The 27,903-nt window shown below is 41.0% G+C and overlaps 1 protein-coding gene across 1 annotated transcript in view; it reads right to left on the bottom strand.

The window, feature by feature from the left end:
* Window positions 1-27,903, bottom strand: part of rimbp2a (RIMS binding protein 2a) — a 210,510-nt gene that overhangs the window by 20,384 nt on the left and 162,223 nt on the right. The window contains exons 8-18 of the mRNA XM_060935983.1: window positions 25,458-25,641; window positions 17,307-17,443; window positions 16,707-16,786; window positions 15,983-16,092; window positions 10,810-11,610; window positions 7,941-8,092; window positions 5,908-6,717; window positions 5,634-5,762; window positions 4,227-4,373; window positions 1,157-1,265; window positions 721-846 (exon numbers count right to left, since the gene is read on the bottom strand). Of these exons, the coding sequence (XP_060791966.1) occupies window positions 721-846; window positions 1,157-1,265; window positions 4,227-4,373; window positions 5,634-5,762; window positions 5,908-6,717; window positions 7,941-8,092; window positions 10,810-11,610; window positions 15,983-16,092; window positions 16,707-16,786; window positions 17,307-17,443; window positions 25,458-25,641 (2,785 nt within the window). The remainder of the gene's footprint in view (window positions 1-720; window positions 847-1,156; window positions 1,266-4,226; window positions 4,374-5,633; window positions 5,763-5,907; window positions 6,718-7,940; window positions 8,093-10,809; window positions 11,611-15,982; window positions 16,093-16,706; window positions 16,787-17,306; window positions 17,444-25,457; window positions 25,642-27,903) is intronic.

Here is a 27,903-nt window from a genome sequence, read left to right as displayed (position 1 = left end):
TTCCTTATTACTAAATCTTTGAGTGGGGTAAGAGACAAACATATAGTGATGAAATGGTAGAATACACTCAAATGGCAACATATCACACAAGCTGCAAGCCAAATGTGTTTCACTGGGAGTCCAATAAATGCAAACATGGACAGAAAGAAAATACTACTTTAACCATGCAGTAAACAGGGCCTGAAGAAAACTAGTCTTGATTCTGATTAGTCCTGGATAATGTTACACCTTGAGATGTACACCATACATCTTGTACAACTTACTGGGCTGTGCCAAAGAGGAACTGGCAAATGTGCCCAATGTGCATTCCCAAAAGCTGATGCAATGCAACATGGAACAGTAAGTTTTCTATCACCTGTGAAACATACCTTTATTGTATTACTTTGTGTTACAATTTGGTGTAAGGCATTACCCTTAACTTTTTCCCTTATATCATGCACAGCCAAAGTAAAAGCCTGAAGTTGACAAGGAAAGGGAAGGGTTTAGCAGGCATCTCATGGCAGGGAAGAACAGGGAAGAACATTCTCTGAGCAGGAAGCGAACACTTTACTATCATGGGCAACTGTCTTGTAACTAGTGTGCATCCCTTAAGTCTTAATGCAAGCCTCCATCTTGGCAGTCCAGCGTTTCAACCTCATGCGTTTCAAAAACTTGCTTATGGCACTTTCTTGCTCTTCTGTATCACTGTGCTCTGGTAGAACACGGAGCTGCAACACATACCATAAGGAGGCCTGTGGCCACCATGCCTCCGTGAACACCATGTCCTGTGCCACACTACATGGCCATAGTAAACATCCTTCATGACTGGAGAACGATTCCCCTCACTGTTACTCTCAGTGGTTATCTCTGAAGGAAACACCAACCAAAGAGCTGTTACCATGAACAGACCACACCATCTTGCACAGCCTTGGCTAACAAGTCCCCCCGGTTAAGCGAATGAGGCAGGGAGGACTACACACGTGCCATCAATATCCCTAAGTAAAGCTTTAACAACTTGAGATTTTTATGTTTTCCAAATGTCCACTCAGAAAGCAAATTTTTAATCTAAATGTTTTGATCTTTGAACTTGACCAAGGTTTTGAATTAGCTGAAGAACTGTGATAAAATGTTGAGCAGGGCTGAACTGAGTCATGTGTCAAACTTGGGATTCACTGACCAATAGAGGGGACTATGAGGGGTCTGTGCTGGGGCTGAGGACCTCCATGAGCTGGCCTCCGATTAGAGTCTCGATCCAGTCTTCCTGAAGAAGAAATGTTGCCTCCAACCTTATAGCAGAAGAGATAATAGATGTAAAAGATGCTACTTAGTACTTTACAGCACAGTACTACAACTCTGAACCTACTGTAATAATGTTGGCAGAAAATTTACAGTTTTTGTCTTGGTTTTGTGTTCAAAACCAGTCATACGTACATTAATCAAATACATCATACAATTAATGGTGAATCCTCACCACAAACAACAAATTACTTGTAATTTGGCATTTGCAAGTAAGCACTACTAGCCAACTGTAGCAGGATTGTCCAAATAAATATATGAGAATTGACATAAATAATACATCAATCTCCCAGTTCCATCATCAGGAGTGGGAAATCATTCTGAAATATTGTTTAGAGACTGTAGATGCTATAAAAATGAGTAGTCAGGTTTATAACAAATATATCATCCATTTAAATTCAAGAAAAAAGCACAGCATATATCAACAGATTTTCAACCCTCTTGGTTGACCAGACTGTATAGCATTTTCCAAAGACCAAAATTGGGAAAACACCAAAATATTGTAGAAAAATGTTTGTTCACTTGGGTGATGTGAGAAAGTTGGTCTATCAATAAAGACAAGATGGAAAAGAGTGATGAACTGGCCAAATGTTTGTGGAAACCTGACCATCAAACCCATATGTGGGCCTGGCCCAAGCTGTTGCCTCAAAGTTGGAAGCACAGAATTATCTAGAATGTCTTTGTATGTTATAGGATTGCTATTTCCCATCAGTGGAACTATGGGGCCTGTTCCAACATGACAAATGAGGTCCACAAAGACATTAAAAGTTTTGCCAAGGTTATCTTCCCCCCCAATTTTCTCCCTAAATTTCCCCCAAGTTTCTCCCTAACATTCTAGATATAGCCAATTCACACCCATTACATAACAGCTAACAACCACAGAGTGCAAAGGTCATCATGTTGAACTAGTGATCTCCAGATGATAGGGCAAACACTTTTCTTTTGCACCACTCAGGAGTTACCAGATTTGGTGTGGAAGAACTTTAGTGGCCTGCACAGAGCCCTGACCTCAACCCCACTGAGCACCTTTGGGATGAACTGGAATGTTGACGACATGCCAAGCCTCCTCACCCAACATCAGTGCCTAACCTCTTGATTGCTTTTGTGGCTGAATCAGCAAATTCCCACAGCCACACTCCAAAATCAAGTGAAAAACCTTCCTAGAAGAGTGGAGGCTATTATAACATCAAAGGGGACCAAATCTGGAATGAGATGTTCAACAAGAATATATGGAAGTGATGATCAGGTGTTCACATACTTTTGGCCATATAGTGCATATGAGTGATATTGTCAGTGAATCAGTTTGTGAATGATGAGATACAGGATATAAGTAATATGATTCAGCACTGTTTGGCTAGACAAATAAACTAAAGTGTTTATCTATTTAATCAATGAAAGCAACATAAAGGAAAATCTTCACAATCCTGACCAGGATAAATCAACTTCTGAAGATGAAACGAGAAATAGATTGAACAGCAAACATTATTCTATTCACATTCACTGGATATGAGCAATCATGCACTCTGAATGGCTATTCTACTACTAGGCTATCAGCTCATATACCATGAGTAGAGAAAAACAAAATGGTTGAGTGCTGAACGAACCAAGGATGAAAAAAAAACTCTACTCGAAAACAAAACCCCAAAAAATACAAAAAAAAGCAACAAAATATGGAATGAAAATATTTCATGGTAAGAACGTATTTTTTTATTTTTCAAAAATTATTACTATTATAATACCATTTTCACAAATTGCTACTGTCATTTTGCCAGTTTCTTTACATTCTAAGTGGAAATTATTTTGTCGGACGTTTTGTATAAAGTATTTATTTATTGAATTTGCAAAAAATAAAAACAAAAATGCTCTGTTTCTGGGCGGCACAGTGGTGTAGTGGTTAGCACTGTCGCCTCACAGCAAGAAGGTCCAGGTTCGAGCCCAGTGGCCAGCGAGGGCCTTTCTGTGTGGAGTTTGCATGTTCTCCCCGTGTCTGTGTGGGTTTCCTCCGGGTGCTCCAGTTTCCCCCACAGTCCAAAGACATGCAGGTTAGGTTAACTGGTGACTCTAAATTGATCATAGGTGTGAATGTGAGTGTGAATGGTTGTCTGTGTCTATGTGTCAGCCCTTTGATGACCTGGCAACTTGTCCAGGGTGTACCCTGCCTTTCGCCCATAGTCAGCTGGGATAGGCTCCAGCTTGCCTGCGACCCTGTAGAACAGGATAAAGTGGCTAGAGATAATGAGATGAGATGCTCTGTTTCTCAAAATCCAATGAATGTGGATATAATAAAACAGTTATCTCATCATACGTGGCTTATAGCCGACTCGATGCTACGCACCTTGTCAGCTATCAGCTCATGTATGACTTGATTTCATGGAATAACTGTTAAATATATCTCTCAATTTATGCTCTTGTTATTTCTTTACACAGGGAAAAAAAGCTGTGTACTTTTTATTGGTTATTTAGTAAAAGTGAATAGTCAGGTTTATGACAAATATATCAACCATTTAAGTTCAAGAAAAAGCACAGCATATATCAGCAGATTTTCAGCCCTCTTGGGTGACCAGACATTATGGTGTTTTCCAAAGCCCAACACTGGGAAAAACACCAAAATATTGCAGAAAAAAAAATGTTTTTACACTTGGCTGATGTGGGAAAGTTGATCTATCAATAAGGACGAGATGGAAAGAGAGTGATGAACTGGCCAAATGTTTGTGGAAACCTGACCATCAAACCCATATGTGGGCCTGGCCCAAATTGTGTACTTTTTATTGGTTATTTAGTACTCTTTCCTCCCTAATCACTTTTACACTACCTTCAGGACCACGACTGAAATAAATTTATTTGCGTTTTCTTTTGCCAACTTTTTTGAAAAATTGTTTTAAAATTGCAAAACTTTTTAATGTAAAGCCAGCTTTGATCACTCCTATTGTCTCAGTCGTATCAGACCCCACCTTAAGAGCACTGTGTGAGTTACGCCGTCGTCCATCCTCTAGTTGCATTTCAGAGTACAGCTCCTCCTCATCCTCCTCCATAATGTCAGATAGGTCTGAACCTCGGCTGCTTTCTGTCTGGTACTCTTCACTGTGACTATAGTGGGACTGTGGCAATTAAACATCCATTCAGTGGATAGCACAAAAATAAATAAATAAATAAATAAATAAACCTGCAGATTTGGTTATTCAGTTTTACAGAGGTCTCCATCTATATCAAAGCTACCCTACTACGGTAGAGCTCAGTTGCTGCTCACAGGCTGAAAGATGAGGGGAAAATGACATAAACACTTATTTGATATCTAATGAAGCATGTTGTAGCTAGAAACTTGACCCTTCGCTAAACCCCCCTCTTAAACATCAATGATTGACCAGTTAAATTTTAACAACTGGAAGTATGCAGAGCTTAGTACAACAAACTAGAGTATATTGTGTATGGCATACTTGTAAATCACGTGTAAATAATGGGAGGACAACATTACCAGGCTGGGTAGCAAACTAGCATGTTTGAAGCTAGTAAGCCAAAAATTATTTCTATGCTATAGCTCATGAATTTAAATTAATAGCATGTTTAGTCGCCACAAAAAAAATAAAGAAATTGCTAATTACTGTGAAATGGAGAATGGTGACAGCCTAATTACTATTTGCTAGCTTACACTGCATCACAAGAACCATTCACACTAAATATATTCACAAAATCCCTCCCTGCCATATTGTGGCAGGGAACCATACTGTGGAACAGTATGGTTCCACCAATCTTTTATTTCTATGTCATATACAAGGATCACTCATTGATGAGGTTACTGACTTGTAATGGGAATTGTAATCTTTAGACTGAGGTATGATGTTGCTAAAATGTGCATGAATGTAGCCTTGAAATGCATAGTGGATAATGTACATTATCCTGTCTACTAACTGAAATGTTAGATGTATTGTTTCAATGGTATATCTCCTGCATTGAAGAAAAACCCTTCTATCTAGCACCCTAAAAAGTTATTTGGTTTGTCCCTTTGAATTTCAGATTTAGAAAATATTCCAGGTAGAACCACTTCAAAAAAACCTAGAACTGTGAACCATCAAAAAAAGGAATAAAACTCTTCTCCTGTTCTAAGAGTAAACCCTTGTTATTGAAACTTCATAGCTGATGCTGTCCTTGAAAACTTTAAAATGTTTAGAAAGGAGACAGAGACTAGCAAAGGGTCAACAAGATATACACAGTGGCTAATATTAAGGTTTTGGGTTGTTGTTGTTTTTTTCAATTATATCAACAAAATAATTTATACACACTAAATATATTGTTTGATAAAATAGGCAGTTGCTGCTTTTTGCCTTACGACAGCAACATCACGTCATATTGGGCTCCCGTACCTGCCTGCCCAGTTCTGAGCCCCTGAGGAAGTCATCCACAGATGCTCCTCTTCTGCGAGACTGAAAGCTTTCCTCATCCTCTTCCTCATCTGAGTTCTGAGAGTGAAAGCCCTGACTTCGCCTCTCCATCTATGTACAGCAAAATACTTTCAGAAACCTCGGTAACCATGTCTGCTGCATTCCAACAGATTTTGTAGTGTGTTATGAATCCTAATGAGGCCCCAGCACAAATTATTCCTAAGTAAACAATTTTACTGCATCAATCAGCACTCACCCGCCCGCTCTCTGCAGCCACTCTTTGGGCAGCTTCACGGGCGATGGCTTTGGCCATTGTATCCGGGATGAGTGTGCCTCTGGGCTGGGGGAGGATTCTCTGAGGAGAAGGTGAGCGGCGGTTAGGGCATGGTGGTGCCTCAAGAGTTTGTCCATGTGGCAGAGCTGGGGGAAGGCCAGATGGAGAACACACAGGCTCCCATGGCTGTGCAGGACCCCCAGCAAGGTGAAGCATGCCTGGTACCTGCTCTTTGGTTTCCAGTTCTCTGGCACTTGGTGGTCTCTGTGGCTGGGGAAGGGGCAGCTGGGGAATGTGGGGCTGAGGCATTGGGATAGTGGGTTGAGGTATTGGGATTGTGGGCTGAGGTATTGGGATGGTAGGCTGGGGCTGGGAGAAGGGATGAGCAGGTAAAGGTTGGAGGTGAGGAGGAGATGGCTGAGTAGGATGGGGCACAGGATGAGGCTGAAGATGAGTGACTGGCTGGTTTGGGCGAATGGGAAGCGCTTGAAGATGGGAACTTGTATCAGGGCCAGCATGAGGTGGAAGAGGCTGCATTGGAGGTGGGAGTGCAGGACGTGGAGGCAGGGGCTGGGGCACTTGGTGTGGTAGAGGAGACTGCATGTGGTGAGGTGGAAGATGGGCCTGTGGTAGAGGCACAAGCAGGTTGCTTGGAATGACGGCGACATGTGAGTCCTGGCTTTCGCCTTGTGCTGATAAAGTCCTGACCACAACCTCACGGGCCTCCAAACACTGGATACAGTTCAGATCCACTGTTGCAAAGTCAGCCAGTGGGTACAACACCTCAGCAATCTGAAACCAAAAAATAAGTCCAAATGTTTGTAGAGCCCCAGTTTTCTGATGTATTCTGTCAAATTTCACAATTACAAATTGTTTAATTTTTACTAATTCCTCATCTTTATGATGGCAATAAAGTTTAGAAGTCAGGTGTTAAATCCTTTTTTAGACATTTGTATTGCTTCTGTTAATTATAGTGTTCTGTTCATAGAAATGAACGGTGAGCTGTAATATTATAAAACAGGTGCCAGCACAACTGAGGTGTTTTGTTTTTCTTTTCTGTTATGTATAAAATCATTCATTCAGTCAGCTTTGGTTCATATTTGGGTTGAAAATACTACTGTGCTGTCAGACTTTGAAGTCACTCCACCCACAGCAGCATGAACATGCTTCATGTCTGAGCATGAAAATAGCAAGTAGACAAAAATAAGGGAATTTTGTTTTTTATACTGTATGTACAAATGTACTGTATGTCCACTAATGTACACTTGCATCTAATTGAAAAGCTCAGTTAAAAAACATTCATTGGGCTAACTGATTTAGCAAACATGTTAGCAGGTTGCATTTGAAATACATAATCAGTCAGTTTTTCATTAAATATACTAATGCTGGTAATAATTAACATTCTGGGAGCGTCGTGGCTCAGGTGGATAAGGCGCCATACCATAAATCTGGGGACCCGGGTTCGATTCCGGCCCGAGGTCATTTCCCGATCCCTCCCCGTCTCTCTCTCCCGCTCATTTCCTGTCTCTACACTGTCCTATCCAATAAAGGTGCAAAAAGCCCCCCCAAAAATAATTAACATTCTAATCCAGAGGTTTACAAATATAATTTTCCCTTCCTTCTTCCAACTCGCCTGATCCAGCTCATGAAGTTATTTGCATATAGCTGATGAGCTAGATCAGATGTGCTCAGGTGTGCTGAAAATCCAGAACATTTTTCAGTCTGCTTGGCAGTGGATACCTAGAACTATGAGTAGTTGTTATGACTTAGATTCTCCAACAGAGGGCACAAATATGACACAAAGCAGCTTTCCCAGCTTTGAACCAAGAGTCGAGTTAACTAAGAGAGTTTTGACAAGCCAGGGTTAAAGCTCTAAACTCTGTATAAAAGTAGATCTCCAGGAGCAACAGGCCAAACTGTGACATTTTCCAATCTCATCGCTGATTTGCAGTTTGGATGTATTACATAAGCATGGCTGATGATGACGACAACTGTGCAGTGATTCATGCACTCACCCTTTGGCCCTTGGTGCACACTGCATAGCCAATGACATTGGCACCATTGGAGGTCCCCAAGGGCGTCAACAATGGTGGCTTCCAGTGAACCTGCAGAATCCCTGGAGCTTGTCCACACTGGACCTGCACGTCGTTGGGTGGCAGCGGAGGGCCTGCAGGGGACGCATAATGCAATCCAGCTGGATCAGTGTAGTTTGAAACAGAGTATCCTCTTGGTTCAGGGCACTGCCCACCCACAAGGAACAGTCAGTCTTTATGGATCGATATACTTTTTAAGGATAAATAATATTCAGGAGGCATTTCAATCTGGTTTTAAACCACATCACAGCACAGAAACTGCCCTTTTGAGGGTTATAAATGATATCCTGTTGGTTGCTGACTTTGGCAGACAATCAGTTCTTGTGTTTCTTGATTTAACGGCAGCCTTTGATACTGTTGATCACACCATTCTTTTGTTCTACCTGGAGAAGGTAGTGGGTTTAAGGGGCTGTGCATTGGACTGGTTCAAGTCTTATCTTAGTGGCAGGACTTTCTGTGTTGGTAATGATCTTGTGATGTCTTCAACAGCCCACATAAATTGTCTATTCTGGGTCCTCTTCTTTTTTTTCACTTTATCTTTTTCCATTAGGTCGAATTTTCAGGAAGCATAACATATATCTTTCCATTGCTATGCTGATGACACCCAGATTAATTTGTCTGTCAGCAATAAATCTGTTGATGCATTATTAAATTGTATTATTGACCTTAAACATTGGATGGCTGAAAATTTTTTAGACTTTAACCAGGACAAAACTGAGATATTTTTATTGTTCCTGGTTCATTTAATGGCTCTAGTGCAATACTTAGTTCATTAATCCATCACTGTAAACCCCTAGTAAAAGGTCTAGGAGTGGGTATTGATGGAAATTTAAAATTTGATAAGCAAGTAAGCCAGGTCACAAAAGTTGTTTTTATCAACTCAGGGTTTTGGCAAAAATCAAGCCCTTTTTAAGTAGAGAAGACTTAGAGTGATACACGACTTCATTTTTTTTTTTTCAAGATTTGATTATTGTAACTCTTTATAAGTGGGGATCAGCACAACTCTTTTATCTAGGTTGTAGCTTGTTCAGAATGCAGCAGCCAGATTTGTGACAGGTACTCATAAATATGAGTCTATTACTCCAGTACTCACATCATTACACTGGCTACCAGTTAAACTCAGAGTTGATTTTACTTTTGGTTTTTAAATCCCTTTATGATCAAACACCTAGTTACTTGTTGGAACTGCTCATCCCCTACATTCCTGCATGTAACCCACGTTCTACTGATGAGCCACTCCTAGTTGTGCCGCACACTAGGCAGAAAAGGTAGGAGGATCAGGCTTTTAAATGTTGTCGCTCCTAGGCTCTGGAATAGCCTTCCTTTGAATGTCAGAACAGCTCCTTCTCTTCCTGTGTTTAAAACCAGATTAAAAACATATTTTTTCTATTGCTTTTAACTGTTCTTAATTATTATTTTTCATTATTTTATTTTGTATCTTTTATAGTGCCTTGAGTTGCTGCTTGTTTTTTTTTTTTTTTATATGCACAGCACTGTCTAGGGTGTTTGAATTGTATTTTATTTTCTGTTATGTGTGCTTTGTTCAGCACTACTTCACAGTATGGCATTACTTGTAATTTAAATGTGCTATACAAATAAATTTGATTGATTGATTGATTGATTGATTGATTGATTGATTGATGCAAGTACTTTACAGTTTCCTTGATTATGGAAAAGCTCTTGAGACCTGCCTAATTAACTCAAGTTAATGACTGGTTCATATGATTAGGTGTTTAATTCACTTAAATAATATCCTGCAAATGCAGTAGATCTGTATACATCTATACACTGTGTTGTTTTATTAGTTAGTCCATGCATAATGTCTTATAGTGATGCTTTGTCCATTTTTGTGAAATTTCATTTGTTTGTAAACATGGATTCCCTGCTGAACAAATTTCTGTAAATGCAAATGAAATTTAACAGACTGCATGTATTAAGTACTTTTGGGAATGTTGTCTTGCCACATAAATATGGATCTCAGGCTCTGCTTGCAATTTATGGATAGGCATGGTTGAAAAAAGTGCAACTAATCACTTTATTAGGATAGTTCAAGAAAAAATTATTCAAGGCTATGTGACCATTCTCTGCATGGAAGGATTGATTTATGATAGCTATGATCATGGACATCCTGATCAAACATTTTATTAGACCACTTTAAATCACTTATAGTCTGCCATGATCAAGTTTGGGAGAAAGACCATGTCTTAAATTCCAGTCTGCTCCATACTATTCAACAGCAACTACTCAAAAGTCTTTAGAAAGGGGTTTCTTTGTCTAGTGCAAATCAGAACCCACTCAGAACTGCAGCCCATGTTCTTAGAGTTCTGCCCACTTTTTACAGTTTCACAATCATTCATGTCATTCAGTTGAGGGCATGAGGGCATTGAGGATATGGTCTACACATTCAAAACAATCTTTGTTTGGTCTGTATTGTGCGATGTTTCATATCCAACAAAATTTTCTACAACATAGAAAATGTAAAATGGATAGGACAGACTACTCATCTACACAAAGATTTATGGCTTTAAGATCTAACAAGGTCACTTTTTTTAAAACAAATTATTTGTGCTTAATAACTGATAGAACTGAAATATATCACAAAGTTTTATTGGATAAGCTTGGTGTGAGGCCTTAAACCTTTGTGCTTACTGGGTTACTAAGCTATCTTAGTTAGTCTTATGGAGTGATCTATTCCAACTGTTGCCTATTTCTATTGTGCTCTATATTTTTGGGGTCAGATTTTCTATGCCAAATAAGTATAGTTGTAGATAAATGACAAGTCGCATCTAACCTGCAGCCTGTGTGCAGAATTCGACCCCGGCCTCCTTTTTTTCTCGCTGTTCCAGTGGCATGTGCCAGGGCACCTGGTGTGGCTTGGCTACTACCTTCACCTTGTACACAGTGGTGGCTTTCAGGTTGCTGAAGCGCAGTCTGTAACAGCATGGCTTCACCATAGCATGCTCAACTCCATCCAAAAACACTGTGTGGGAGTAGTTGCTGTTGCTGGGGAGCCAGGAGAGCTCTGCTGAGTCACGCATGATGTCGTCCAAGCGCAGGCCCGTTGGGGCCACCGTGACGTTCCGTCCCACCAGCATGGTACAGCGGAGCTCATCCGACAGGCCTCGATCCGTCACGCTCTGCACGGACACACGATATGTGCAGGCTGCCAGATCCAGCTTCTCCACCAGGAGTTTGGTCCTGCCACTGAAGGGCACAGTGGCACGCACCTCCCCGTCCACTAAAACATTGTAGGCATTGATGTTGCCCCAACTGAGGGGCAATAGAGGTTGCTCCCAAGCCACGATGATGCTCCTTGCCAGCTGTTTGATTAAGTTGATTTTTCTCGGGTAAGGCACAACGTCATCAGCCAGTTCCTCAGTATCAAAAGTGCCAGTCCCGTTACTGCAGGGCCCGAGAGTGTCAATACTTAGGCTGTCCAGAGAAACACCTCCATCTATGGCTGTCAGGCTTAAATAGCCATGCTCCAGCTGACTGTGATCCTCTGCCCCATCCACAGATAGTTTCTCCTTGTCTTGGACAAACTCCACAAAGTTAGAAGGGACCAAGCCACGCTGGCCATCTAGTAGCTCTCCTGGAAGAATCATAGATGATGAGGTCTGACTCACAGTACTTCATGACAGCAACATATGACTCATATAAAACAACCAAAGATTATGTAATGTAAATGTTCGACTCTTGGCATATTGAGCACATAACTTTGTAGGTCTACATGCTGAATGTAATGACCTTCTCCATTAATATGGAGGGTCCACCACCCAATAGAGGCCATATTCACAAAGAATCTTATGGCTAAAAGCATACCAACTTTTTCAGTCCAAGACCCTGATGTACTCAAAATATGCAAACTTGATAAAAATCTTCAAAAAGCCCTATCTGATTCCCTATCAGTGATTATAGAGGATTGCATATTTCACATAGTACATCTTGTACATTTTATTTTGCCTAATAAATATGAATTTGGTGTGTTTCTACAGAAAAGTAATTTAAGACCTGCTGTGTACAACCCCAAATCAGAAAAAGTTGAAGTTGAAATTGAAATTGACAACAATGACTTGTAAAGAATCTTTGACCTGCATTGCACTCAAAACAATACAACGGCACATTATTTGATGTTTTACCTCATGAATTTTATTGTTGTTGTTTTCAAACTAAACACATTTCAATTTTGATTTTTGCAACACATTTCAAAAAAAGTTGGGACAGTAAAGCAAAGTTTACCACTTTGCAATGTTGCCATTCCTTCTCACAAGACTTAAAACATGTTTAAGGACTGAAAACACCAAGCAAAGAAGTGTTTCAGGTGTTATTTTGTCCCATTCTTCCTGCAAACAGGTCTTAAGTTGCACAACAGTATGGGGTCATCAATGTCATATTTTTCCTTTAAAAATTCACCACACATTCTCTGTTGGGGACAGAGGGGACAGGCACCCTCTTCTTCCACAGTCATGCCTTTGGAATGTGTGCAGAATGTGGTTTTGCATTGTCTTGTTGAAATATCCCTGGAAAAATGTCATCCTGAAGGCAGAATATGTTGCTCCAAATCTTAATGTACTTTTCTGCATTAATGCTGCTGTCACAGAAGTGTAAGTTACCTTTGCCAAGGGCACTGACACAACCCAATACCATGACAGACCCTGGCGTTTGAAATTGTTGCTGGTAACGGTCTGGATGGTCCTTTTCATCTTTGGTCCAGAGCACACAGTGTCCATTTCTTCCAAAAAAAAGACCTGGAAAATTGATTCATCTGACCACAATACATGTTTCCACTGTGTAATGGTTCGTTCCAGATACCTCGAAGCCCAGAGAAGTTGATGGTGCTTCTGGACATAGTCACTCGTATCCTTGCCCTTTACACACCAAAATTCCCCAAATTCTTTGAATCGTTTTATGATATAATGCACCACAGAGGGTGAAATATCCAAATCCCTTCCTATCTTTCTTTAAGTGACATTGCTTCTAAACATTCCAATAATTTTCTCATGCATCTGTTAATAAACTGGAGATCCTTGGCCCATCTTTGCTCCTCAAAGACTAGGTCTTTCCTGGATACTTCTTTTGTACCAAATCATGATTACAAACACCTGTTGACATCACCTGTTTCAAATCACATCATTATTTTATTGCTTTTCTTTATTACTAGCCCTAAATTGTCCCGTCCCAACTTTTTTGGAATGTGTTGCAGGCCTGAGACACAGGAATGGGTGTATATTAACAAATGAAATGAAATGAAGTTGACCAGAAAAAAAACATGAATTATCTTGAGTTCATACTGTCTGCAATGAAATACAAGTCAAAGTAAATTTAACATCACTGCATTCTTTTTTTTATTTTAATTTGCATATTCCATACCATCACAACTTTTGGGGATTTTGTGTTTTAATTTATTGCAGGCTGAAAGTCACTCTGGTAATGCTGATTACTACCAGGTATTAAATTTGCAGAAGTCAGCTTCTGCCATTTGAAGACAAATGACACCACTTACAAGGTAACTGAAAATAATCATAGTATTTCTCAAAATGGTGACTAATCCTCAATTATCATTAGTTTGTTGCCAGCAGGATTTAAGCAGATATAATTCATATACCACATGTACCTTTTGAACACAACACACACTTATGTATACATAATTTTATTTTCCATACATATTGTATTTCAACTGCACATTTTTTGATATGCTTCCTCGTGTTTAATGGTAGACTGCCTTTCAGATTTTTCAAGTGTAGGTCATAAAAAGAATTTTCCAGACACCCAATTATTTTTGTTTAGTGGACCGAAAGCTACTGAATTCGAATCACAGACTTCCAATTTTATTAGCTTTTTTTAAATAGAACAATTAATGAATTTAGGCCCACGTGGCCCTACGGTATATTCTCCGCTATTCTTTCTTGCTTCACCATGACGCAATACAAGATACTACGTCATGCATCATGTGGTGGGCTTTCCCCATTTGTGCAAGGCATTGTGGGATACAGATTTGAAATAGGAGAGGGAAATGGAGGATGTGAGCATGCGAATGAAACGTGAAAGACTGACGACAGTAACGGAAAGCAAGAAGAAAAGACGTTATGTTGCGAAGGAAAGGAAACGCAGGACCAAACTAATAAATATTGGTGGTCAGTGAGCACCTCGGTGTGATCAGCTGTTCGTTTAGTGACAGAATGATGGAATTGTCAGCTGCTGTAAAACCCAAAAGAAGAAGGAGAAGAAAGTAAACCTGCGCATGCACACACCGGGCTTCTTCTGTCTGCTTGACTGCGCAAAGTGGGCAATTTCATGCATATTATTTGCTAGGGAATCCCTTCAAATTAAATAATTTCCCAGCCACAGAATGGCCTGGTTTTTTTTTTTTGTTTGTTTGGTGGGTTTTTTTTTTTTTTTAGATATTACAGAAATAAACATATATCACTGAAATTGAAAAGCTGTCTAGCTTTAATCAGAGATACCTGTAATTATGGATGTATGTGGATGTACGTTTTTGTTTCAGTGACATTCATATCAAGACCAGAATGATTCAGAAATTAATATTGTTTCCTCCCCTGACTTTGCATGTGATGTCATGACACAATTATTCACTGTAAATCAGCCACAACATACCCACTAGCTGCATGCACAATTTATTTGATTGCGCTTTGCAAATTAGATTGTGCTGTTTATTTAGTGTCTTAGTAAACCAAGTTATGAAGGATTTTGGCAATAGATGCATCTCTGAAATCTAGAAACAACCTGGGAGTTCTCTGACTCCCATTTGTCAAACATCTATTTGTCAATCACAAACAGTTCTAAAATCACAAAAAAAGGGGTTTTTTTTGTTTGTTTTGCATTTGTAGTTCAGCAACTATGGAATAAGTCACTAACAAAAAACAAACAAACAATGAAATACAAGAAAACAAGCATCTTTCATGAACTAGGAAGCAGAATAAACTTTTTAAGAAGAAATGTTTAATGCCGGGCGGCACGGTGGTGTAGTGGTTAGCGCTGTCGCCTCACAGCAAGAAGGTCCTGGGTTCGAGCCCCGGGGCCGGCGAGGGCCTTTCTGTGTGGAGTTTGCATGTTCTCCCCGTGTCCGCGTGGGTTTCCTCCGGGTGCTCCGGTTTCCCCCGCAGTCCAAAGACATGCAGGTTAGGTTAACTGGTGACTCTAAATTGACCGTAGGTGTGAATGTGAGTATGAATGGTTGTCTGTGTCTATGTGTCAGCCCTGTGATGACCTGGCGACTTGTCCAGGGTGTACCCCGCCTTTCGCCCGTAGTCAGCTGGGATAGGCTCCAGCTTGCCTGCGACCCTGTAGAAGGATAAAGCGGCTAGAGATAATGAGATAATGAGATGTTTAATGCCACTTATGACAACTCTTAGTGGTAAATAAATTATTTTGTGAATACTGCCCCTAGTTAGTGGTGTACATTTTCCACTGATGGATGTAGTAGAAGAGGGCCAATACATTATGTAAAGCAACAGATGGACTACATTCAGTAATGTTATACCTACAATATGCACTTATAAAGTAAAATGGTAGCTCTTTATATAATAACCAGATCTCCACAGTCCAGTGTGCATGCAGAGCTGTAGACTGTGATCTAAAGATAGACCATTTAATTAGCACAAAAAGGAAACCAGGATAAAACTAGAGTAAGTGACTCAGTGAAAAGACACTTTGAGAGTGGCGTTTTTTTGTTTTTTTTGCCACCCGGCCGTGTAGCTGCAGGGTGCTTGACAAATTAGCGGCCCTGCCGATTTGCAGTTTAATCTGCCAGCCCTTCAAGAAACATTTATTAAACGCCTGCTGAAGAACGACATTAAACTCAGCCCAAATTACTGATTTAATTATACACATCCTGGGGAGTCTTGGATATTTACAGCTAGAGCATAAAAATCCTAAAAATACAACAAGGTACCAATGCTCTGATTTGATCAAAACAAGGCGAAAGTTTAGAGAATGTGGTTCACCTTCATAGAATCCATCATCATCCATGTCTCCATACACATAGAGATATTTCCCAGCAACGAGAGGCAGCTCAGCCTCAGGATGCTCATTGGGTCCATCATAAGGATTATAACTGTTCAGTGAATGAAAGTGGAAGAGGAAGAATTGAAAATGTTTCAAAATAAATAAACAAAAAAAAAAGCTCTGTCCAAAAAGCAGAGACAGCAAAAAATGTAAAATATTAAAACATCCTCATGAAGAGAAACTGATATTTCAGTTTGACATATTTCCCTAACAGTGTGCAAGTATCCATGTAATTCAATAAAATTCAACATTTATTTAAACTTACATTAACAGAAATAAACAAATACAAATTAAACTAAATGAGACAAAAAAAAGAGTGATAGAGTCAATGAATCAGGAAAATCTGCAATAATTAAAAATCACAATTCTGTGATTTCAAGATACTGAACCATATAACGCCATGATTTAAATATTTGCATATACTTTCATAAAATCATTTGACTTTGATGTCATGTAAATGACATTTATAAAATTAACTATATTTTTGCAAATAAAACAAATCAGAAAACCATCCAATTAAAAAACACAACAGAAATAAAATAAACATCAACCTACAGCAGATTTATTATTATTATTATTATTATTATTATTCAAGTGACAGCAGACTTTTTTTTTTAAATTTTCAAAAATCATCCCACAGGAGAAGTTTAAAAAAATCTGTACCTGTAGCGGGCCGTGCAGAGACGAACCTGTCCTGTGTATCGTGCCTTGGACCTTGGAGCTGGACTCACCTCATCATCCATCTATAATTATAGATCATAACTTAATTTGAGGCATAAAAACTGGTTTCAGTTTTATTGTGTCATAGAGCACTTGTTCTTAATGCGTATACAGACATTACAAAAAAAAAACTTGGAAAGAAGAGATCGTTGGTGCCGCTGGTGAGCATATGTAACTAGTATAGCTCAGTAAGCCAAGCATGAAACATGTATGTCAAACAACCTATTTACACAGACTGCATTATTTAATTTGTGCTGAACTCGTCAGCTGGAGAAGCTATACATAGAGTTGCTACTACAGTTTCTTATTGAAACTATAATAATAATAATAATAATAATAATAATAGTGGTCAGGCCATGCTCACAACACTACAAGTAACACTTGCTAACAAGGCCACAAGAGAGCCCACACGAAACACAAAACACTTGTGGCTTGCTTGTGTGAACATTGGATAAAGAAGCAAATTTCCAATGGCAAACACATCTTGGATGAATGACTACAGGACCTTTAAGGTGAAAGAGAGACTGTAGATGACGAACACACCTCTGAGGTGTTCAGTGATTGGGGTCTTGCTGTTATGGCGATGTCAATGTGCAACGGTGTCTCAGGTGTGTCTCTGCTGACCTGCAGTGGCTGGAGGAGCTCAGAGATTAGCGGAGAACCTACAGATCTCTCATCACCTGCACAACATAGAGGTACATAGCCAAACGCCAGCGCCTGTCAATCACCGCCGGGCCTCGACAGTCACCTGAGAGAGACGCTCTGGGTTCAATTTTTATGAGAGAGAACGTTTCATTAAGCTGCAAGCTTCATAACTCACGGAAATAATAAACTCAATTAATTCATTCACTTGTAGAGAATAAAAATAGTCAAGCTTTTATTCTGTCCTACTAAGGCAGAAGGCAATCTTAAGTATTTGTCATTTCTGTCATAGTTAGTATTCTGTTATTGTTTTGCACAAAATAAATAAGATTTATATTTTCCTTGAGCCATCATACAGCAGTACTGTCATAACATACAAAATATATAATACAGTATATGTATATACAGAGGGGGGGGGTATTACATGGTCACACAAAGACAAAGATATGAAGTTTACCTTCAAGCTGTGAATGTATATATCATGAGCGAGCAAAGTAAACGAGTGAAATACTTTCCAACACGAGAAGATAAACTTCCTATCTTCACGCCACCATGTAATGTTTGTTATATTATATGGACACAGCCACAAAAAAAATGCAAGTTAATCAAAAGAATTTTAATTTTGAACCAGTTCACTGTTTTGACAACACGCATCTAGTCAGCGGGGAAACACATCATCGGACTGAAATGTCGGGAAATATGTCACTCATATCCGCAATGTATTTTGTATGAAAAATACGAGTTTTTCAACACAAGAAGATAAACTTCATAGCTTCAAGCCAGTGTGTGATTTTATTTTTGTTATATGGACACATTCACAAACAGAAAGTACCCAAATTTATCAGAACTGTTCATTGATTTCCCCATGAGTGAGGATATTGAAAAATGTGTCATGGTTGTAGTTCTCAATGTCCCGGATGTAGTTCATATGAAAAATATGAAAAATACAAGTGGTATATTTCCCAGTAAAACACTCGTGTGTGTGTGTGTGTGTGTCAGGATTTGGGACTTTCTCATGTTGCTGTACCACTCCTCCACCACTAGATAGACTCATTTTGCCTATTTTGTTTATGTTGCTATTGCTTACACCTGTGTCTAGTTCGCATAGAGGTATATATTATGTGCCTAGCCTTGTGCTCTTTGCTGAGTTCTACAATCTGCTGTGCTCCTGAGAATGTTAGCCTCGAGTTTGTGACCGTTTGACTGCTATTTTTTGACACTGTGCCTTAGTTTCTTCATGTTCCTTTTAAGTAGAGAACCTGGGTTAGATATGTATGCACATAATTTAGGAGAGGATAACTCAAGTGCTATAGGCTAATTTAAACCCAAGGAACAACTTGGGATGTGTGCCAAAATCGCTATCCAGGGCGAACAGGCCAAAAATTACCAATCCAAGATGGCTGCCAGTAACCATATTGAAAATATAACTTTTTGAACCACTCACCACAGAAGTATGTGCAATACCTCATTTTATGGGTTTTGGAGTATGGGGAAACCATTAGTGACATTTTTATGACTGAAAGAAAAGGGAACAAGCTATGGTCAAGGGCAAGGTTTAAAAAAAAAAAATTGGCCAAAATTGCAGTTTCACAGAAAACATGAGAAAAACAGAATAACCCGACCTCAAACATGAAATCATGGAATTGGGAGACCTATGCACATAATTTAGGAGGATGTTAGGATTTAAAGCCATGATTTAAGTTAGTTTTATAGCTACACGTGATTTAGGATTGTTAGACTTTATGATTTTAGTATTTTAGAGCTTTTAAGATTCTTTATTATTTTAGACTAACCTGACCTTCCTCTTTGCTAGACATAAACATGGTGTCTTGTTTAAAATTGTTGTGAAAATATCTCGCACGCTTTGACGTGCATAAATGCTGAAATTGCTGAATCGCTGATATGAATATTATTTTGCTTATGATTGAAGGTTTCATTCACACACACATATTGTAAGGTTTTATTCCTTTGTAAGGATAAATAATTGTAAGTATTTATTCTAGACCAAGAAGGCAGTAATTCTTAATACTTAATACTTATTCTTAATATTGTTCTGTTCTGTTCTATTTTATTATTTCAGTTAGAAGGCATTGAATTCTGTGTAACTTGTAAGTTACTGTGTGACCTTCTGTCTAAGCTAGACACATTGCTCGAGACGTGTTTTGGAACATTCTATCAGAACATAAGGTTGTGCGTAAATGTTGATATCTGTTAGAACATCTGAAATGTATACAGGATATATTTTCACTTACACACATACATATTAATGGAATTAAGGAATTGGAATTAAGATGTGATTTGCTGACTTAGCACAAGATATCCACACACTCACATACGCACACACATAACACACACACATCCTACACCCACCCCTCTCCGAGGTCACACCCAAACACACACACACATTCACCCCTCTCACACACACACACACACACACACACACACACACACACACATTCTAAACACACACACCCTTCTCATCACACACATACATATTTTGGGATATTATAAAAGATTGTGTGAAATATTTTATCTTTGGCGAGAAAACTGTGAATAAACAGCAGTGAAACCGATCTCTGGTTCTCTGTTTTTTTTTCGTGGTGTTTTCGCTCCAGAATTCTGCAGGTGGCACGAGGGCATTGATCTCGAGAAGTTGACCGTTCCAGCTGGGGGAACCCTTTCAGAGGGTATAAGAAACCAAGCATTTGATTAATATAAAGAAATTGTATTTTCAATCAAACTATTATGATCAATGGAATGTTAACTGAAAGTGAAAAATACAAAATAAAACTTGTTACTTTAGTAGGCAGCAATATCTTTAGAGCCTAAATGTTTAACAGCCAACAATACAACTTTTAACATCACATTATTACTGTTTATGTGTCAGATAAACCAGGGTCAGGAACATGAAGAGCAACTCAATAATAATACCGTAATACTGGCAGCCAGCTTGGATTGGTAATTTTCAAGCTGTTCACCCCAGATAGCGATTTTGGCACACATCCCAAGTTGTTCCTTGGGGTCAAATTAGCCTATAACAGTTGAGTTATCCTCTCCTAAATGATGTGCATACATGTCTAAGCCAGGTCCTAGACTATTTTGCTGCTCTCAGTTTTTTTGGAATCTCTTCTGTGTCATTTTTTGGATCTTCTGTGTTTTTGCCTTGGACCTTTTTTCCCAACTTCAATGCTCACGTGGGCGACGACAGTGTCACCTGGAGGGGCGTGGTTGGGAGGAACGGCCTCCCCGATCTGAACCCGAGTGGTGTTTTGTTATTGGACTTCTGTGCTAGTCACGGTTTGTCCATAACGAACACCATGTTCGAGCATAGGGATGTCCATAAGTGCACGTGGCACCAGGACACCTTAGGTCGGAGGTCGATGATCGACTTTGTAGTTGTTTCATCTGATCTCCGGCCCTATGTCTTGGACACTCGGGTGAAGAGAGGGGCTGAGCTGTCAACTGATCACCACCTGGTGGTGAGTTGGATCCGCTGGCAGAGGAGGAAGTTGGACAGACCTGGCAGGCCTAAACGTATGGTGAGGGTCTGCTGGGAACGTCTGGCCGAGCACTCTGTTGGGGAGGTCTTTAACTCCCACCTCCGGGAGAGCTTTTCCCAGCTTCCGAGGGAGGCGGGGGACATTGAGTCTGAGTGGACCATGTTCTCTACCTCCATTGTGGACGCAGCTGTTCGGAGCTGTGGCCGCAAGGTCTCCGGTGCCTGTCGTGGCGGCAATCCCCGAACCCGGTGGTGGACACCGGAAGTAAGGGATGCCGTCAAGCTGAAGAAGGAGTCCTATCGGGCCATGTTGACCTCCGGGACTCCTGAGGCAGCCGACGGGTATCGGCAGCCCAGGCGTGCTGCAGCTCGGGCAGTTGCGGAGGCAAAAACTCAGAACTGGGAGGAGTTCGGGGAGGCCATGGAGAAGGACTATCGGTCGGCCTCGAAGAAATTCTGGCAAACCGTCCGGCGCCTCAGGAGGGGGAAGCAGTACTCTGCCAACACTGTTTACAGTGCGGGTGGGGAGCTGTTGACCTCGACTGGGGACATTGTCGGGCGATGGAAGGAATACTTTGAGGATCTCCTCAATCCCACCGTCATGTCTTCCACTGAGGAGACTGAGGCTGATGACTCAGAGGTGGACTCGTCCATTACCCAAGCCGAAGTCACTGAGGTGGTTTGCAAGCTCCTCGGTGGCAAGGCACCGGGGGTGGATGAGATCCGCCCTGAGTATCTCAAGTCTCTGGATGTTGTGGGGCTGTCTTGGTTGACACGCCTCTGCAACATCGCGTGGCGGTCGGGGACAGTGCCTCTGGAGTGGCAGACTGGGGTGGTGGTCCCTCTTTTTAAGAAAGGGGACCGGAGAGTGTGCTCCAATTATAGGGGAATCACACTTCTCAGCCTCCCAGGGAAAGTTTACTCCAGGGTACTGGAGAGGAGAATTCGACCAATAGTCGAACCTCGGATCCAGGAGGAACAATGCGGTTTTCGTCCTGGTCGCGGAACACTGGACCAGCTCTATACCCTTCATAGGGTGCTCGAGGGTTCATGGGAGTTTGCCCAACCAGTCCACATGTGCTTTGTGGACCTGGAGAAGGCATTCGACCATGTCCCCTGTGGTATTCTGTGGGGGGTGCTTCGGGAGTATGGGGTTCGGGGCTCTTTGCTAAGGGCTGTCCGGTCCCTGTACGAACGGAGCAGGAGTCTGGTTCGCATTGCCGGCAGTAAGTCAGACCTGTTCCCAGTGCATGTTGGACTCCGGCAGGGCTGCCCTTTGTCACCGGTTCTGTTCATAATTTTTATGGACAGAATTTCTAGGCACAGCCAGGGGCCGGAAGGAATCCTGTTTGGGAACCACAGGATTTCATCTCTGCTTTTTGCGGATGATGTTGTCCTGTTGGCTTCTTCAAACCAGGACCTTCAGCATGCAGTGGGGCGGTTTGCAGTCGAGTGTGAAGCGGCTGGGATGAGAATCAGCACCTCCAAGTCCGAGGCCATGGTTCTCGACCGGAAAAGGGTGGCTTGCCCTCTCCAGGTTGGTGGAGAAGTCCTGCCTCAAGTGGAGGAGTTTAAGTATCTCGGGATCTTGTTCACGAGTGAGGGAAGGATGGAGCGTGAGATCGACAGGCGGATCGGTGCAGCCTCCGCAGTGATGCGGTCGCTTTACCGGTCCGTCGTGGTGAAGAAGGAGCTGAGCCAAAAGGCGAAGCTCTCAATTTACCGGTCGATCTACGTTCCGACTCTCACCTATGGTCATGAGCTTTGGGTAATGACAGAAAGAACAAGATCGCGGATACAAGCGGCTGAAATGAGTTTCCTTCGCAGGGTGGCTGGGCGCTCCCTTAGAGATAGGGTGAGAAGCACAGTCACTCGGGAGGAGCTCGGAGTAGAGCCGCTGCTCCTCCACATCGAGAGGAACCAGCTGAGGTGGCTCGGGCATCTTTTTCGGATGCCTCCTGGACGCCTCCCTGGGGAGGTGTTCCAGGCATGTCCCCCCGGGAGGAGGCCCCGGGGAAGACCCAGGACACGCTGGAGGGACTATGTCTCTCGGCTGGCCTGGGAATGCCTCGGTGTTCTTCCCGAGGAGCTGGCCGAGGTGTCTGGGGAAAGGGAAGTTTGGGCTTCCATGCTTAGACTGCTGCCTCCGCGACCCGGTCCCGGATAAGCGGAAGAAGACGAGACGAGACGAGAGACCTTTTTTCCCTGGTTTTTGCTTTTTGGACTGTTTTATGTGCTGCCTGTTTGGACTTCCTTTTGTGAACTCTCTGTTACCAAGACCTTGTATGGAACCTGTTTGGTGCAAGACCTGCATCATTTGGAATTTGCTAGATTTAAAGTAAAGTTCTGCAGCTACTTTCTTGTGATTGTGTCTCTCTGCAATGGGGGGGGGGGGGCAGTTAATCTATTGTGGTGGCTCAGGGGATCTCACACCATCTCTCTATCTGGTGACCTGGGTTCAAATCCCTGTCCACCTGACTCATATACCCTCCCCCCATTGTATTCCGTTTAACATCAGTGAATGAATAAACCCAATACAAAAGTGAAACTGTATTATCCATCCATTATCCGTAACCACTTGTCGTGGGCAAGCTGGAGCCTATCCCAGCTGACTATGGGTGAGAGTCAGGGTACACCCTGGACAAGTCGCCAGGTTATCGCAGGGCTGACACATACCGTAGAGACAAAAAACCATTCACACTCACACCTATGGTCAATTTAGAGCCACCAATTAGCCTAACCTGCATGTCTTTGGACTGTGGGGGAAACCGGAGCACCTGGAGGAAACCCATGCAGACACAGAGAGAACATGCAAACTCTACACAGAAAGGCCCCCATCAGCCATTGGGCTCACACCCAGAATCTTCTTGCTGTGAGACGACAGTGCTAACCACTACACCACCATGCTGCCCTGAAACTGTATTATGCAGATAAATAATAGATACATCTGAACAAATCTAATAAATGTTTTAATAATAACTAACTAATAAATAGTTTTTATTTTAATCTACGAGTAAATTTTGAGAGTTAATAGTCCTTTAAAGTGCATATCATGGGTAAATTCAGGAGCAAGAACAATGTAATTCTCCTATTTTATATTAAACTTTGGTCAAATACCTGTCACATTTTGCATTTGGTGCAATTTTTTTTTACCTTGCGCAATACCAGAAGAATTCAGTTGAAATCAAGCCATTTGAGGCAAATTCGTCCGCCTCTGAAAAAACTTGCCATTTGGATTTCCCGGCAAACATTGATTTTCATGACGTTACGTGCAGGACGCCTCCCTCTGAATCCTACATCAGCACTGGTTTGTTTATGAGAATACGACCTGGTGGTTTTCTGCAAATTTCTTCAACTTTATCACGTAATTATTAAAATGGTTAACAGATGTATCGTAGGAGGGTGTAGCAACACCAATCTTGATGGGATTAGTACTCATCATTTTCCAAAAGACCAGACAATGAGAGAGAAATGGGAGCGCTTCATGCGAGGCACCCGGAAAAATTGGCTACATGCTACAGACTACAGCATTATTTGCAGTGCTCACTTCACAAGGCCTGACGACTTTGAGAACTATTTGCAGTGGGAAATGGGCTTCACGAGGCAACTTGATCTGAAAAAAGATGCAGTTCCATCTGTCAGAATGCCCAAAGCAACACCGTCTCCGTGTCAGCGTCACCAAAGGAGCCAGCCGTGTTCATCTCCCCTGACAGAAGGCGAAGTGCCGCATCCACTGAGGCCCTTGAAGCCGAGGACCAAGCAGAGCCGAGAAAAAGACCAAGAAAATCGGCAATTCACAAGTTGACTGTTGCCAGGGTAAGAAATGATTCTGACATCTCATTATATTCTTCATCCAAAGGTTAAGTAACATTGCGCTCAGGTGACAATTCCATATTTCAGTGCAAAATCGCTAGCTGCTAAACTTGGTCTACACAGGCTGTGCACTGAATCCGTGCAAGCTCTCGCAGCCTGCTGGCGCTTCCGCAGGTGACGTCATGAATCTGGCTCCAGACTCCCTTGGGATTTTTCCAGACGCGTTTTATTTTATTTTTTTCTGCTGTAGACAGATGGCCTTGTGCAAAATTACCCTTCTGGATGAGTGTGTAAAGGGACATACTTTCATATGAAAAAAACGAAATTGGTCCAGGATATGCACTTTAAGTTATTTACATATTTTATATTTAAATAATTCCATATACAGTAGTTCATATATAAATACCAAGTCGAAAAAATAACGCCATCTTGTAAAAATGTAATTATCTAATTAAAAAAAAAAAAAGGCTTAGCCTCCTCTTAAATCTAATAACTGGCACAGATCATTATTTTCTCATTAGAAAACAGTGTTAAAGTGTGATGATGATGATAAAACCATCATATAAACATTGTTAATATGATAATCACAGGGTTTAATCACTCTGTAATGTCTTCTATTACGACATTTGCAAGTGCAAATTGGATGACATTGTGCAACATTTTAGCTGAAGTGCTTCTTTCAAGTTTTTAAAGGACAAACTCATTGTAAATGTAACTGATTTTCAGGAAACTCCGCCCACCTTTCCCAGTGCGACTCTGCAGCTCATGGAGGAGGTTATAGATTCCTCTGTGTGACGTGGTGGTTTCTGGCCAGCACTCAGGATCGGTGTGCAAACCCAAGTGAAATTTCTCCAACTCTTTGGACAAAATGTTACACTTGTCACTCTGAGTCCGGCATTTCTGTTCCAGGTTGTGAACTTTGATCTTTGCAGTTTGGGGAAGAGAAGAAGAGCTAATGAGGCAAGTTATCTTATTTTCACTATGGACTATAAGTCATGGTGACTTTCTACATGGATCCAGTATAGACATTAATCCTTATGTAGAACATTTCAATGAATATGTGGCATAGATACAAGATGTGTATTTTAAAAACAAATCACATTATAAATATTCTAATTATCTAACCACATCACAACACAGACAGGAAATACACTTGCTATGTTTACATGCAAAGATTTTCACCATTCACTCTGACTGTAGATTCTGCATGGACTGTTTATATTTTTCCTAAACTGGACAGTCTGTATGCAATATCCATTTATATGATGATAATAAGGGTGAGTTAGTCCAACTGATAGACAATCACAGTGAGGTTCCACAGTGAGGTTATTTGTGTCATTTCCTGTCATCATTATCAGCCTCTGCATTAGTTTAACAAATCCGTTAAGAAAGCTATATGAGATCAGATCTTATACAAGACCATTACTCTGTTGTGATGCAAAATGCTCTCAGGCTGCTTTCACAGACACAGTGTATGTGTATTAAAAAGGGCTTTACTCCACTTCACGCCATGCCAAAGAACACCCTTACCTATGGTCAATCACTGTAACACACTTCCTGGACTAGCTTTTTGCTTTATTAGATAACTAACAAACCATTTATTTAGCACCCATACCATGCTCTCTATTGGTAGGTGGCTTTTACGATTTTTACTTCCATCTATGTATTTCTGACAAACGAATTGTACATTTCCAACCCAACACGCTGTTCAGCCAACCTTCTTTCCCTTTTTGGGCCATCTAATTAAGTGTTGCATGAAACCAAACCAAACAGCAGGCAAATCAAACTACTAGTCACTCTGGTACTGAATGCAACATTTGTTTAGCATTAAATGCAGCCAATAATTGGTGTTAACCTTTTAGCACACACTAGTACATATACAGTGTCTTGCAAAAGTATTCATCCCCCTTGGTGTTTGTCCTGTTTGTTGCATTACAAGCTGGAATTAAATGGATTTTTGAAGGGTTAGCACCATTTGATTTATACAACATGCCTACCACTTTAAAGGTGCAAATTCTTTTTATTGTGACACAAACAATAATTAAGATGAAAAAAAAAAAACCAAATCTAGAGTGTGCATAGGTATTCACACACACACACACACACACACACACACCACCACCACCAAAGTCAAAACTTTGTAGAGCTACCTTTTGCTGCACTTACTGTTAGGACTAGGACTGTTTTGGCCTCTAGAGGCCGCTGTTATTTCCTTTTCGTGTCATGTTTATTTTGGCCTCTAGAGGCCGCCACTGTTCCTGTGTTTTGTGTTTTTGTTAATTGCCTGTTTAGTCCTAATTATCTTCACCTGTGTCCTTAATTAGTTTGTGTATTTATACCCCTGAGTTCAGTCCTCTTGTCACGGAGTCTTTGTGCTGTTATGTTTATCTCCAGTTTCCTCTGTACCGTGTTCTTTGTTTTGCACTTTGCTTTTCTGGTTTTTTGGCTTTTGTTTTGCACCTTTGGATATTTTTATTTTTGTGATCTGAGCTTTTGCATTTTTGCCTTTTCCTTTTTGGACTTTGAACTTTTGATATTTTATTTTTCCCTTTGTCTTCCCAGTATTGGATTATACTCTTTGTTTTTTTTGTTTTGCCCTGTATATAGTGTATATAGTATAAATAAACCTTTTGATACTTTTTCTACTTCCGCCTCACGCCTCTGCATTTGAGTCATCCCCCTGGTGGCCTAGTGGGGGTTTGCTGGATTATCACACCAACGAACCAGGTTCGAATCCCAGCAAAACCCTAACACTTACAGCTGCAAGTCTCTTGGGGTATGTCTCTATTAGCTTAGGACATCCAGCCACTGGGATTTTTGCCCATTCCTCAAGGAAAAACTGCTCCAACTCCAAGTTGGTGTACAGCAATCTTCAAGTTATGCCACAGATTCTCAGTTGGCTTGAGGTCTGGGCTTTGATTAGACCATTCCAAGATATTTAAATCTTTCCCTTTAAATGACTCCAGTGTACGGTAGCTTTAGCAGTATGTTTAGGGTCATTGTCCTGCTGGAACATGGACCTTCATCCCAGTCTCAACCCTCTGGCTGACTCAAACAGGTTTTCCTCCAGAATTGCCCTGTATTTAGTGCCATCTATCTTTCCTTCAATCCTGACCAGCTTTCCTGTCCCTGCAGATGAAAAATATCCCCACAGCATGATAGTGCCACCACCATGCTTCACTGTAG

Source organism: Neoarius graeffei, chromosome 12 (genome assembly GCF_027579695.1).
Source record: "Neoarius graeffei isolate fNeoGra1 chromosome 12, fNeoGra1.pri, whole genome shotgun sequence".
Taxonomy (NCBI): Eukaryota; Metazoa; Chordata; class Actinopteri; order Siluriformes; family Ariidae; genus Neoarius; species Neoarius graeffei.
This window is presented reverse-complemented; position numbering and strand designations above follow the sequence as displayed.